Below are 15,167 nucleotides of genomic sequence, written 5' to 3'. Positions count from 1 at the left end.
ATGCAACCATTTGGACCTTGCAACAGCATCTTTTTGAGGTGTGGACAAAAATGGTTCATGTGGGAAAATCAATGGCATTTTTTCTTCCTGTCATTAGTTCAAAAGCAGTAAACTGAGTTGTGGAGGAAATTGTTCCGCTAACACTCAACAGTACAAAAGGTACTGCATCCACCCAAGTATTACTTTTGTCCAATAACATTTTGGCAATTCTGGATTTTATTGTTCTATTCATCCTTTCCATAATACCAGCATACTGTCGATGGTAAGGTACATGAAACTGTTGTTGTACCCCTAGAATAGCACAAACTGCTCGCATGATTTTTCCTGTGAAGTGACTTGCTCGATCAGAGGTAATCATTCTTGGGATCCCCCAAGTACAAAAGACACGATTAACTAATGCTCTAGCTGTAGACAAAGCATCATCTTTCCTGACAGGTTAAATTTCAACCCATTTGGAAAAAAACATCTACTACAACCAATGCATACCTGAGACCACTTTTACCTGATGGTAATGGACCAACATAATCGATTTGCAACGTAGACCATGGACCATCTGCAGGTGGGGTTTGGAGTAGTGGCGGTTTCTGTCCTTTTGGTCTTGGATTCATTTGGGCACAAATGAGACATGATTGAACAATACTTTGTACAGTCTCTTCCATCTTTTCCCAGTAAAATTTCTCTTTGAGAATGCCTAACAATTTCTGTTGGCCCAAATGACCCAAGCTTTCATGATTATATCTTGTGAACGTATCCTGTAGATGTTTTGGTACAACAGGACGTAAGTCCCCGTTTAAGTCATGGCACAAAACCTTGTTTTCACAAGCAAAGGGAGGTTTTGTATCAACCCGGGAAGCAACAAGAGTTGTATCTTTTTCTTGTTCTTAAGCAAAAGAAGGGATATGCGTGTCTGTTCTTTGAACTGCTGAAACCTCAAGAGGTTCAGGCTCAAACACTTCTCCTGTCAGGGCTGCCTCTTTGGCTAATGTATCTGCGGTTGCATTTCCAACAGATCATCATCATCAGATTTTTTATGAGCAGGAACTTTGACGATAGCAAAACCATTAGGATTTTTTGAAGCTATGTCAAAAATTGTTTTCAGTGTGTCACTATGTACAAGAGTTTTGTTAGAAGAATCTACAGCCTCTTTTTCCCCCAAACTGGCAGGTTATCTGTCAGTGATCTCACAACATAGTAGCTATGACTGTAGATTACAATGGGACACAGATTACCAGCTTCACTCAGCTGTAGCACCATTCTTACTGCTTCTAGCTCTGCCCTCTGACCTGAAAAATGACTCGGTAATTTGTGCTTTACAACCTGTCCTCTTTTGGGATAAAAAATGGCATATCCTGTATAATAGTGCCCATCTGAATAGAATCTGGAACCATCCTCAAAAATGCTTCATCTTGTACTTGATCTAAGTACTTGAACTTTTTTACATATAATTTGATGGATGCTCGTTCCTCATTAGGCCTAATATCCATCACCGTTCTATAGGCCTGTTCAAATTTGACCAAGAAAGCAAATGGGTCATCACGAATACTCGCACTCAATTGACTCAAAATGTCAAGAGAGGGCGAGTCTCCTGTGGAAAACAATATCAATTGCCTAGTCTGTCTTTTTTGTACTATTTGTCAACTCTTTATCATCATTCAATCTGGATGTGGTCTGTAATCTTTTTGCCATATGGTAGGGTAACAATACTCTGAATGTCTTGTTTTTTTGTTCGTTATTAAGATCAAATTTATCTGTATTAGATTAAAAAATGTCTGCATTATAAAAAGCATCCATCTTATCATTATAATTTGGAATGTCTTTTAGAATTTTCATTAATTGATTGTGTATTTTAAGATTGATTCGTGCTGCTCTGTGATGTATTTTTTTTCCTTTGTAAATCATCTGCCTGTAAAGCTTCTCCTGAAACATTTTGGACTTTGTGTGTCTGGTACCAATGATGTGGAGGTACTATCTTCACTCTTACTATTGGATCTTGTATTAACAGAAACACCTTTTTTATGTCTTGGTGTAATTTGGACAATAACTCTGTCCGAGTATCAATTTGATCCTCCAATTGTTCAATATGTTCTGCCAAAATCAAACAATTTAGACAATCAAAGTAATCCCCGTCAGCGTCTTGTGTCTAACATTTCCAACATTCTGAACATAAAAAGGCTTCTCCCCTGTGTGACTTCTTTAAAGTTTATTAAGAGCTGATGTCTCAGTATAACTGGTCTCCTGTGTGTCCACCTGTTTGTCAGTATGACTGATGTCCTGTGTGATAATCCATGCTTTCTGTGTGTCAGTTTTTTCAAAGACCAAATTATTGTACACACGGACCATATGCATCACATTTTGAAGTTTTCTGTGTAACTTTTTTACAGAAAAAAAACTTTTATAAATTCTAAGATTCTCTGCTTCACATTGGCTATACAAATTAGACCATAATTGTGCATCTGTTTGGCTATGAACAAACTTAAAAATGTATGTCACTTTTCTTAGAATAGTCATGAATAAAATCCATTTCTCACCTACAGAATGGCTTTTCCTCTCCTGGATTGATCCAACCGTCAATGGATGGTCCTTTGTGGCTCTACTGTGTTCCGCAGACCTCCACGTACAGACTTTATGGTTGTATGGTTGGAGACACACTCCTCACCATACTGTAGATTCCATCTGATCCTTGTGACTATGTGGAATTCCTGAGACTTGGACAACAGGTGTTTACCAAAAACTCTCCTCCCCTTGCAGAAGGTGAAGGATTTCACAGAAAAAAAAACAGTATAAAAAATCAGAACTGGCTAAGGCTCACCATTAATGTTAGAAAAATTAACACTTCCCACTTCAGGTAAGGGCATGATGAAGGTTGAAAGAAAAGCAATCTTAAATAGTGTGAATAAAACAAAAGCTTATTTAATGTTCATTCAAAAGTGGTTACAAAAATGAAGAAAAATAGTTCACAGCACACAAAAAGAAGTGTCAGGTTAGAAGAGAGAAAGGAAACAATTATAGGTTCTTACATATCCAGTCTTAGAAGCACGAGATGGTCCGTGATGGAGATTCTCAAGGTTATGAGATATCTGCCCCATTCATCTCTGCCTCTGCTTATATACCATCTTGCCTCATAGGCATACATTGAAGATTATTTTTACAGTTTCATAACCCAATATGGCGACTTGCTGATATATAAGTAGCTTCTACCATATTAGAACAAAACTAGTAAATAGTGAGGTATGTATTCTGACTACGTGCACATCACCTCATGTTGGTATATTTTAAACATACGGCTAGTGACCTTTAAATGATCATTAGTTATCCCCAAATAACCCATATTGACAGTTGAGGCAAAAGTCCTACAGAATTGACAAACAGATAGCAGGTGTCTCTACCAAAGTTCTTAGAATAACTCCAATCTTTCTCTAAAGTATTTGAATCTAAGCATGGTTAGAGCCTAAGCATGTTAACCCTAGAAGGCATGACCATAAAAATCTACACTTTCATATACCTGGGGCCTTTTAGGCCCGTGTGCAAATAACATGGAATAACTCAAACAAAAATGACAAACAACTATATACCTGAGGAATACCTAGAGTTTCAAAATTCTAACTAAAGTAATCTTGCAGAAAATAGAAAACAATTAACAGGGCGGGCATGCGAGGCCCCAGGTATGCGTTCTAGGGTTAAAGCTTATGTATATTTTTTTATCATTAAAGATTAATATTTTACATTTGAGTATGTGTCGGAGGTTAGAGATTCGCCTCCTATACAATTGGCAATAGCCAAAATTCTATAGCCAAGATGATAGGCTTATGCAAAATCAGATGGGTAAGGGAAAAAGTGTGGGGGGGGGGGTTCTGGTTGGGAGAGTTTTTTGAAATCCTGGAAATGTGATGTTTTATTATATGTTATATTTTCTGTATCAAACACTCTGTAAGATTTGTTTTTGTGTTAAATAAAAATATAAAAATGTTTTTGGTTAAAAAAAAACAAACCTAACACTTATACATACCTCCGATGCTGGCGCCGTTCCAGTGGTGTCGGCATGTGCGGTCCTGGGGCACATGTGAGGTTGTTACGTCATGTGAGCCCAATAAGCACTGGAATCACTGTCCCCACCTTCAGAAAAATAGAACATCACAAGGAAATCTGAGAGCAGCCGCAGCACTGGCTTCATGTTGATGTTCAGTACGTCCGAAGGCGGGGACAGTGAAGTTGGCATGACTGAGAGCAGGGCTCATGTGATGTAACAACCCCGGGGAACGTGAGTCCTGACACCGCTGGAACGGCGCTGGCACAGGAGCAGAGTATGAGTGTTTTTATTTTAACTAGGCCAAACATGAGGAATGGCAAGGGGTTGTCCTACTAGTGGACAACTCCTTTATGAAGATACAATTTTCGGTTAAAACATTTCCAACATTCTGAACATAAAAAGGCTTCTCCCCTGTGTGATTTCTCTAAAGTTTATTAAGAGTTGATTTTCAAGGAAAACTTTCCCACATAAAGAATATAAAAAAGGCTACTACCCTGTGTGACTGCTCTGGTGACTAAGAAGAGATGCTCTCTTCACAAAACATTTCCCACATTCTGAACATGAAAAAGGCTTCTCCACTGTGTGGGTTCTCTGGTGGTTATCAAGAGAAGCTTTCCTGCTAAAACATCTCCCACATTCTGAACATGAAAAAGGCTTCTCCCCTGTATGAGTTATCTGATGTCTAACAAGTACAGATTTCTGGTTAAAACCTTTCCCACATTCTGAACATGAAAAAGGCTTCTCCCCTGTGTGAATTGTCTGATGTTTGTCAAGATTTGATTTCTGTGTAAAACATTTCCCACATTCTGAACATGAAAAAGGTTTCTCTCCTGTGTGAGTTCTCTGGTGCTTAACAAGAGCTGATTTCTGGCTAAAACATTTCCCACATTCTGAACAGGAAAAAGGCTTCTCCCCTGTGTGAGTTCTCTGATGTGTAACAAGATCTAATTTCCGGTTAAAACAGTTCCCACATTCTGAACATGAAAAAGGCATCCTCCCTTTGTGAGTTCTCTGATGTGTAACAAGAGCTGATTTCTGGCTAAAACATTTCCCACATTCTGAACAGGAAAAAGGCTTCTCCCCTGTGTGAGTTCTCTGGTGACTAAGAAGACTTGATTTCTTGTTAAAACATTTCATACACTTGGAATAAGAAAAATTATTCTTTGCTGTGTAAATTTTTTGATGCTTAAGAAAAAACTTTTTTAGGGGAAAACTATTTCCATATTCTGACCGTGAAAATGGCTTCTTAGCTTTAGGAGCCATTAGTTCTTTAATGCTTATTTTGTGACTTTGATTTTCCTTAGTAGTCGGTAATGAATCAGAAGATAGGACCTCTTTCAAAGGATCAGATGACACATCTTTGCTGTAAAGGGATGATGGTATATCTGGAGTAATGGCATTCCCTTCAATTGTATCCTGTGGGATCTCAAGCTCATCTGATTTGAAAATTGAAGATGTCAGCTGTCCCTCTGATCTGGTACAGTCATCTGCCAAGAATAAAAAAATATTATATTTGAATAAAATAATCTTAAAATTTATATTTTTGAACATTTCTACTTAAACTGTCTGTAGAAATGGCAAGTTATTGACAGAATGACAGTGAATGACATTTCACAGTCTAATAGAAAACCTCATAGGATGAACCAGGAGAGCGCGGTGTTCAACTGTTTGTTCATTCTGCCTCCTAAATATGAATTATGCAAAAATGATATCAATAAAAATTTCTACTCATCACATAAAAAACAAGCCCCCACTCAGGTCCATCATCTGTCAATGGAAAAACAGAAATTTCCACATCATTAGTGCCTCAAAGGCGCTTGAAAAGCAACATGGCTTCCAATACAACCAATCCAGCAAAATCCGCTCTTCCAAAGTCAAATCTGCTCCCTACTTAACTCAAATGGAAAGCACCACACCCTGCTAAAGCTCATGCATATTGCCGGAAGCTGCCTGATACAGCCTTGTTCTCCTCTGGTTAAGTCCTCTGTGTTCAGCTCCCGTGTTGTGTATTTATTTCTTAGTTTCTTCTTGTGATCCCGGCCCGTTTACTGACTACTATTGTGTCTTCTGATTTTGTATTTTCTCTGCCCTCCTGGTTCTGATCAGGCCACCTGACTATTCTTCTTGTCATCTCACACCACAGAACAGCAGGCAACACCAAGTCCAAGCCTAGGGGTCTATGTGTAAGTACAGATCCATGTAGAGGGGTTAAAGGATGATGGGCAAAACTTTGACTATAGACAATAACAAATCTAATGAAATGATAAAAAAAAGAGTAACTAGTGGTGAATACTCTCTGGGATAATTAAAGTATGCTTCTTGGTAGCTCCTGGCAATTTAAAATATAGTAAGGGCCAATATTTTCTGTCAAATGAGTCTCAAGAAGAAATATACATTTAATGACAACTTTTTATAATAGTGCAGAGCTGAGGTGTCTTAAATTTAGAACTCGGGCATTTGGAAGAGACAATGGAGACCATTTTTGAAAGACTACCAAGAATTACAGAGTTAAGTGAGGCAGGCCAATCCCACCACAATCAAACTATCATACAGAATTAACCTGTAAAAAAAAAAAGACAGAATAAAAAAACACGTTACATCCCCAACAAGAATGTATGTTTGGGGGAGGGGGTGGGCTCCAACACTAAACTAGAGTTGCACTTATTTATGGTAGACCGTTGGAGCTACTATGAGTCCTGACCAGAAGAGTAGAGAAAGTATTAGTGCCCCCATTTTAGGCTAAGTCAGCCACTGTGCATCAAACCTGCCTGTGTGACTGGCGTCCTATGCGAGCTTCATCTGTGGGCATCTTTAGTACTAGGCAACCATCCTCTCCATGAATTTGGTAGGTTTGTGAGTGGTTGCTCCATCAGTATTTTGCACCTGCGCTGCCCCCACCTTTATCATGGGGGTCTGCTGCATCCTGCTAGTGCATTTGTTATATGATTTGGTGTTGGTAAAGCTGTATCATTTTCTGTGATTTTTTTTTAATTTTGCTCTATGTTAGCCGTCATTATTCACCAGGACAATAACAGTTCATAGTCTAATAGAAAACGTCTTAAGATGAACCAGTAGATCGTAGTGTTCAACTGTTTGTTAATTCTGTCTCCCAAATATGGAATAAAAAGCCACCAAACAATGTTACGTAGGTGAAATAATACCAATAAAAACTTCTACTCATCTCACAAAAAATAAGTCCCCAGTCAGGGACTGTCAATCAGTCCATCTGTCAATAGAAAACCAGAGGTTTCCACATTAGTGGCTCAAAGACTTTTGAAAAGCAACATGGCTTCCATAAACCAATCCAATAATATCTGCTCCCCCAAAGTCAAATCTCCCCCTCACTTCTGAGCCTTGCAGTGTGCCCAAGCCACATTTAGCATCCATGTATTTGACATTACTATAGTGAGAAGAACCCACTTAATTTACGGTGTGTGTCTCCTGGAGAACAATCTGGGCACTATGTGTTGGGTAATGAAATTATATATTTGTAATTTTCACTCTCCAACATCCACTACGTGCTAATTTCTGGAAAGTGCCTGTGGAGTCAAAATAGTCCTATAGATTATTTCACTGAGGGTTATAATTTCCAAAATGGAGCCACTTTATGGGGATTTCTACTGCTCTGGTTTTCTGCAATTTGGTCACATTTGGGCTTCTGCAAATGGTGTGTCCCATCTGCTCCGGAATCTGCTCCTGCGACGTCTGCTTCTGTCACCAGGAGCCGCCTTATTCATCCTGCAGGTGGCGCTGGTGATGGAGGATACGTCAGAACCAGAAGCTCTGGGCGGTACAGCTTCTGTCCAGCCACTAAGATTAGGATTGCTGGGACCTGAAATACCATCCAGTCTGCCAGTATGGGTGTGTGTGCTGTCCAGCTGGAGTAATCTGCTCCCTGCTTCAGCCAACTGGAAAGCACCACACCCTGCTAAAGCTGGAAGCATATTGCCGGAAACTAAAACACAGCAAAATAGGGCAGCAGTGTTTACCTGCCCAGATCTTCATAACTAAATGCACTACCAGGGTGCAACAAACCCACATAAAGATAGTGCCTGAGGGGCTTGAGGAAAAGGCTGAAATGGACGGGAAAGTGATGAAACAGAATGGGAAGAGCCTGGAGAATGTGCCTGCATGCATTTCTGACTCACATATGGTTTCTGGGAAGTTTGTAGCAATGTTACGCCACTTTTACAGACACACAAGAACAACTACCAAACCTAATCTAAATTACATTTAACAGGCCAAAAAGGTTAAGAAACAGTTTTTCCTGCACAATCACTTGTATATAGGGCTAAATAAACCAGAGAAACCAAAAAATGTCCCTTTTAGCGTTTGTTCACACATAATGTGGCTTTTTTTCGCCTTTTACAATTTGGAGGGCCCTGACTTATACATTTTGTAGGTCCCTCTGTCATACATCATTTTTCAGTTCGCTATTCCCCAGCACTTTACAAGCACAGCTAGAACGTACTAGTAGGTATGTAGATCTTTTGAGAGGCCTCAGGTGGCTCTGTAACATGCGTTTTGGAGGGACAGCTGTTACTTAGACATTTGGGCGGTCCCTCCATCATTGACACTCAGATAGTGGAATACATATTCCATAGCAGTTTACAATGTGCCCATTGTAGCGTTGGGTTGACCCTCTTCCTCCTACTCCACCACCATGTGATACTGCAGCCCTAAATTCAAATGTTCAGAGGGTCTGCAGTAAGCAGGAAAGCTGAGTTTTGTGAGAGCCCTCGTGTGGCCCTGTAACATACATTTTGAAGTGCCCTCCTCTAGAAATTTTGGAGGTGCCTGTTGTGTACATCTGAGAGTGCCCTCACTTATTCATATTGTAGGGCCCTCACTATTATGTAACTAATTTAAGGGCAGAGACTACAGTGAAAATGGCCAAGAGACATGGAGTACTAGAAGGTAGCAGTGCGGACTACGACCCTCAGGTCAGCCTACAGTTGCTGTCATGGCTATGCGTGCCAACAGTCCAGGTCGGATCAGTGGACTCATCATCGATCGCCTCGTCTTCAATCTCATCCTCCTTCCCAGTTGATATTGTAGGCTGACCTTATGGCAACTGTGTCTCATCATCATCAGCCTCCACCACTGGAGACAGTAAATTACGTTCCTCCAAGTGGCTTTCTTCTGGTCGTAGGTCCTCAAATACTTGAGCATCAACGCACGCCACCTCCTCTTGTCCCTCTTCAATGCTGCATGGTGATAGGCCAGAGCCAACCAAAGGATACGTACCAAACAGGTCCTCGGAGTGGCCAAGCTTGAGGTCATATGTCTCCTGTGACTGATAATGGTTGGAGGAAGGAGAACCAGCTTCAGGATTGGAAGGGCCAGCCATCGTGTATCCACAGTAGACTGTGTGGTCGTGGAAGTTTTGGTGCTTCTTGACAAATGCATAGAGGCCTTGTCTGCTATCCAAGGCAGAATCTGCTCTAGCTCTTCTGGCTTCAGCACACGTTTACGTTCCAGACCGGGAACTTTTTCCAGGAACATAATGGATGTATCAAGCTTCTTCTGACCTGACACAGATTGAGTGCCTTCTCACGCACCACTGACAACACCACGTCCACGTCCCTGAACAACAGGCTTTTTTTGGCATTTTGGGTTTTGTTGACAGATTTTCAGATGTTGATGGCACAAGGCAAGCTAGCTGTCACAGCCAAATAGTGAGTCAACCATGATTCAGCCCATAGGACTAAATTTTACAAACCCTATGCAGATTGTGCAGTGGACAAACCAGGACAGTATTCCTACTCCAGCCTAACTACTATTTGTGATTGGAGACATTTGGGATGGTGGCTTCCCAAATAGTGGTTAAAATGGCCTGGTGCATGCTTTTAGGAGGCAGTAGGAAATGTATGGACTACTGCTTTGTGTAGGACACTCAATGATTTTTAAAGTGGACTAATATGGACAGAAGGCAGGCTGACACCCCAAAATAGCGGTTACAATGGGCTGGTGCGTGCTTCTTTTGTAGCAGGCAGTAGGAAATGTTTGGACTACTGCTTTGCGTAGGGCACCAAACACCTTTTTAAGTGGACTGTTGTGTGTCTTCAGCTCTGAAAAGAGCTATTTTTTGGTGGTATTATGGAGCTAGTGAGCGGCTCCTTTAAACACAGAACTATTATACACTGCAGGTAGCCCTTAAAAAGGCTTTTGTTTTATCAAGAGGTCTAAGCACTCTCCCTAGCAGCTCAGCGATCTCTCCCTAGGCTATTACAATGCAGGCTCCAGATGCAATGTGCACAAAATGGCAGCGGCAGGGCTTAAATAGACCCCATGACGCTGGGCAGCCAGCCAATCACAGTAATGCCACAACCAAGATATCTGTGGCATTAATGTGATTGATTAAGAAGCCCAGCATGTTTAGTGGCTGCAAAGGAGGTGCCAAAACTGCAGGGCGGGACATCCGAATATAGCGAAGCGAGTACACAAATACTCGCAGAATAACATACATACAGATAATTATAGGCCGTGTGTATTCAGTCCTGTCTATTACCTGGAGATGTGAGGGGCTGGGGAACCTCCATCATGATGTCTTTGTACAAATCTTTATGTCCTTCTAAATACTCCCACTCCTCCATGGAGAAATAGACAGAGACATCCTGACATCTTATAGGAACCTGACACATACAATGATACAGTCATCTCCTTGATCCTTTCATAGCGTTACCGTATAATGTCCCAGCATTCCCAGCAGTGTCACCTCTCCAGTCAGCAGCTCAATCGTCTTGTAGGTGAGTTCTAGGATCTTCTGGTCATTGATGTCCTCATGTATCAGGGGGTGAGATGGAGCCCCGGTGATTGGGCTCAGGGGTCTTTCCCATCCCTCAGATACAGGGGCCTGACAGTGCTCACTAGAGATCTTCTTCACTACTGTGTAATCCTGGTTATGGAGAGACAAATTATTAAATCTCACTACAGACATTTCCAGGGTCCTCACCTCTCCAGTTCTGTCCATCTGTTACTCCCATAGATAAGAATGATGTAATATGACGTCATCAGAATCTCTCACCTCTCCAGTAAGCTGGAAGAGGATCTCTAGGGTGAGGTGCAATATCCTCTCCGCCATTTTGTCTCTGTCCATATCCATCTTTGATGGGTCCATAAGGAAAATTCTCTTAAATAGAAGATCTTCACTGAGAGGATCTGATATTGTAGGGACCTGAATGAGAAGATGATGAGCAAATGTAACATCATAAAAATCCTGTGTAATAATACAATTACTGGAGATAATAAGGGGAAACATATGAGGAGATTTATTATTTTACAGTATTTAGTTTTCTGCTTTACATCTAGTAATAAAATCTATATATTTTTGGCCACAGACAACAAGCAGTTTCTTTCTTGGAGTCTGTAGCTGAACTCGTTTCTCAAAGACTCATCTTCCATAAAGCTAATTCTCGTCTCATTTAAAAACACTGCAATCGGCATTAGCAATACTGCAGCAGATATTCATTACACGTGACATGAGAAATAATTACTTCATGAATAGGACGACATCTTCATCTTCTACTAAGGCTCAAGAAACATATTTAGCCAGAGTGCTTCACTGACTACATCTCCACTGGCCGTCTATATGAATGTTTCCCGTCTTCCCCGGACTGTAATCTTCTATCACGTTAGATCTCATGTCTGATTCACACACAGAAGTTTGAGGCTTTCACACATGGCAAGGTTTTTAATATTATACAGAGTAGAACTATCTCGAATGGGTGCACCTTGCCATGGTGAGATAGCTTTCATGCTATTTTTTGATCAAAAACAGTGTTGATAAGAACCCTATTTTATTTAAATGCACTTTTGCTTTTTATTTATTTATTTACAGCAGGATTTATGATCATTTTTCTTTATAGATTTTTTCTGATTTATGGCCATAGTAAACATGTATTTATGTGCTGCATGGATACCAATTTAAACCAAGTTCAAAATCTGTGTTTTTTCACGGGCACCATAGAGGCCGTGTGGGCCGACGCTATGGATGATACACCCCTAACTATCATTTGGTAAAAATCTCATAGGTCCTGGATTCATTAGTACCTGCACCAAGAATGGGGCTGAGTATTTATTAAAGGGAATCCACTCCACCGTCTACCCCACGGCTGATGAAAGGGAATCTGTCACCCCCTGGGACTTATCTGACCTCTAATATGGGCATACAGGTGATAGAAATGTAAATCTATACTTACCTGTATACCTCATATTAGAGGTCTGTTTGCTGTGAAAAGGCTTTTTATTCAGTGAAGATTCCGATTCTTGCGGGTCGGTGGACGGGAAGAAATGCCCTTTGACGTGTAGTCACCATGTCCAGGTCCCGCGCACTTCACTTTTTACGGAAGGCTGTACTAGGCAATCATAGTGCTGCAGGGATCTTGTGCACAGGCGCTGGCGAGTCATGGTGACTTCCCGGCGCCTGGGCTCAAGATCCCTGCAGTACTATAACTGCATAGTACACAGTACAAGTTCACTACTAACGTAAAAAGCACGCAGTCGCGGGATCTGGACATGGTGACTGCACGTCACAGGGCACTGTGATGTGCAGGGGAGGTGGGAAATATTTTAATTAACACAGTAGGCGGGGATTTCTTCCCGTCCCTCGGCCAGCAAGCATTGGAATCTTCACTGAATAAAAAGCCATTTCACAGCAAAAAAAACTCTAATATGAGGCATAGATGTATAGATTCACATTGCTATCACCTGTATGCCCATAGTAGAGGTCAGATAAGTCCCAGGGGGTGACAGATTCCCTTTAATCAGCCGTGGGGTAATCATAAAACCAGATACGTATCAAGGTACTGTAAGGTGGCTAATGGTCGCATAGTCAAAGGGAGGTATGTGTCACAGAGATGGCTAGTCTCTGTGATGTAACCCGGAGTGTTTCTCTAGGAAACAAGCTGGGGTAGCATCTAGTGTCCTGGCTTGGTCTGAAGACAAACATACACAGGAGAATGGCCGTAGTTATAATTCCACACCAGCGTGCATCTAGGATCATTGTCCGCGATTGCGCATGCCTAGATGTCTGTGCTCCACACCGGAGCGCATATGATATTGGATTGCATTCCATCAACAGAAAAATCCTATCTCTGAGATCAGCGTCATGTGAGACTAAAAACAAGTATTGCACATCCTCCCATCATGCAATAGGCATTTAGATCTACTTTATCACGACAGAAAATATGGGATGGTGGCCCACAGTATATTCCTAAATGGTCATATTTGACCCTCATTGCATAATTAGAGATACACAAGGAACACCGCACTTGTTAGTTACTAAACAGTATAAGTGGGATATAACTGATAAGAAATAATTCTGATATAGAAGCTCAGATCTCTCGATGAAGTAAAACAATATGTGAACCTCATTCACAGGGAACTGAGTAGAAATGGGTAGAGTATAAAATCCAAAAATGTAATCCAGAATGGGGCTGTATTCATACAAAACAGGCATAGGAAATTTGCTCATTCAGTCCCTTAGGGGCTCGTGAATCCAGTCTGGAAATCCACTCGCTTTCCTTTTTGACTATACATGTATTGAGATCACCTCCTCTCACATTGGGTTTAACCACCTCAATGATACAAAAGGAGATGTCTCCGGTTTCACCTCAATGTACATTGTTCATGTGTCTCACTAATGGGGTGTTCCGAACATGGCATATGTCGCCCAAATGCCCCCTACCCTCCTCCTATACTCCCTCTTGGTCATGCATACATAATCTAGGACAGGTGCATGTGGCCATATATAAAAGTCCTGAGGTGTTACAGTTGGAATAATCCCTCTGGAAAAAGATTTTACCTGTAGAGGAACTCGAGAAAGATTTACATGGTCTCATCCAATTATATATACAACTTTCTCCAGATTCTTCTATCCAGCCAAGTCCACTTGGGTGCAGGTTTTTATAGAAAATATGCACTAAACGGTCCCTAATTGACCAACTCTTTCTGAAACTTATTGTGGGAGTAGATCCCACAGCACCCTCAGGTCCAGGTCGGCCAGGGTTTTCTGAGGATATTAAAGATATGGTCACTCTGATTCTCGTAGGTTCCTATTACTCGTGTTATCCCATCTTTTTCTTGCTCTCTTGGTTAGGTATGGAGGAGTGTCTATCTCTCACGATTTTCTGCAAACAATCGTGCGGAATCCAAAATGTACTGTGGGTACCTTTTTCCTTGAATCTGGTGTTCATGTCTATTGCCTGTATATTAATATCTGTGACATTAGAGCAGTCTCTTCTCAACAGTAAAAATTGTCCCTTTGATATTGCTTTTTTTTAAGGAGGATGGGGTGGTGACTATACCACTTCAATTGTTTATTAGTGCTTGTAGGTTTATGATAGATGAGTGTACCTATGGTCTTATCCCATACTTTCTTGACTGGTACATTCAGGAAAGGCAACTGGTAATATTTAACCTCTGATATAAATCTAAGGCCCACTCTATTGATGTTGAGTTCCCTAACAAATTCAATAAACTTTTCACTCGTCCCTGACCAGATTAGAAAAATTTTGTGAATATATCTATACCATACCCCAATATATGGTTGCCACCACTTATGATCATCCCTGAGTATTGTGGTTTCCTCCCACCATCCCAGGAACAGGTTAGCATAAGAGGGGGCACAGAGGCGCCCCATCACAGTACCCCTGAGCTGGTGGAAGTACTTCCTGTCAAAAAGAAAGAAGTTATGAGTAAGAGTGAATTTTAGAAGATCCTCCATGAAGTCATTATGTCTGCTACACTCTATTGACCTCGATTTCAAGAAACGTCTTACTCCTCTGATACCATCCTCATGCGATATATTACTGTACAAAGCCTCGATATCTAGTAAGGCCGGCTCCCCTACATGCCCGTATACATGCTCGAGGGTATACATGTAGGGGAGCAGGCAAAGGGAAAACCATTTCCTAGAGGGATTATTCCAACAGCAGGACCTTAGGGGGTACTGGGGGAACATTATACTGTGGGGGGGGGGGGGGGGGGGCATCATACACACTGCATAAGGGGCATAATGTGGGCATTACACTGTGTGGGGGCATCATACATCCTGCATAAGGGGTATAATGGGGGCATTACACTGTGTGGGGGCATCATACATCCTGCATAAGGGGTATAATGGGGGCATTACACTGTG

The 15,167-nt window shown here is 41.3% G+C and overlaps 1 protein-coding gene across 1 annotated transcript; it reads right to left on the bottom strand.

Moving 5' to 3' along the window:
- Positions 1–2,890: 2,890 nt before the first annotated feature.
- Positions 2,891–14,696, bottom strand: LOC141198698 (uncharacterized). Its single transcript, XM_073663106.1, has 5 exons — positions 14,565–14,696; positions 11,055–11,204; positions 10,746–10,925; positions 10,539–10,662; positions 2,891–5,514 (listed from the first exon to the last, which is right to left on the bottom strand). The coding sequence occupies exons 1-5, from the start codon at positions 14,667–14,669 to the stop codon at positions 4,517–4,519; spliced, it is 1,557 nt and encodes a 518-aa protein (XP_073519207.1). The 5' UTR covers positions 14,670–14,696; the 3' UTR covers positions 2,891–4,516.
- Positions 14,697–15,167: the final 471 nt, after the last annotated feature.

The sequence above is a fragment of the Phyllobates terribilis genome, unplaced genomic scaffold, assembly GCF_046119375.1.
Source record: "Phyllobates terribilis strain yellow unplaced genomic scaffold, ASM4611937v1 Scaffold_99__1_contigs__length_5935540, whole genome shotgun sequence".
NCBI classification, from domain to species: domain Eukaryota; kingdom Metazoa; phylum Chordata; class Amphibia; order Anura; family Dendrobatidae; genus Phyllobates; species Phyllobates terribilis.
Note: the sequence above shows the minus strand (reverse complement) of the source record. Positions and strands in the feature narration are given on the sequence as shown.

Bases quoted from the DNA above. Each gene is read 5' to 3' on its own strand.
- LOC141198698 (XM_073663106.1), bottom strand. From the start codon at position 14,669: ATGGGGCGCCTCTGTGCCCCCTCTTATGCTAACCTGTTCCTGGGATGG. The intron at 11,205-14,564 runs GTATGGTATAGA...CTTCTCATTCAG, and splicing joins GGTGGCAACCATATATTGGG to GTCCCTACAATATCAGATCC. The intron at 5,515-10,538 runs GTAATAGACAGG...TATTCTTGGCAG, and splicing joins CCAGCCCCTCACATCTCCAG to ATGACTGTACCAGATCAGAG.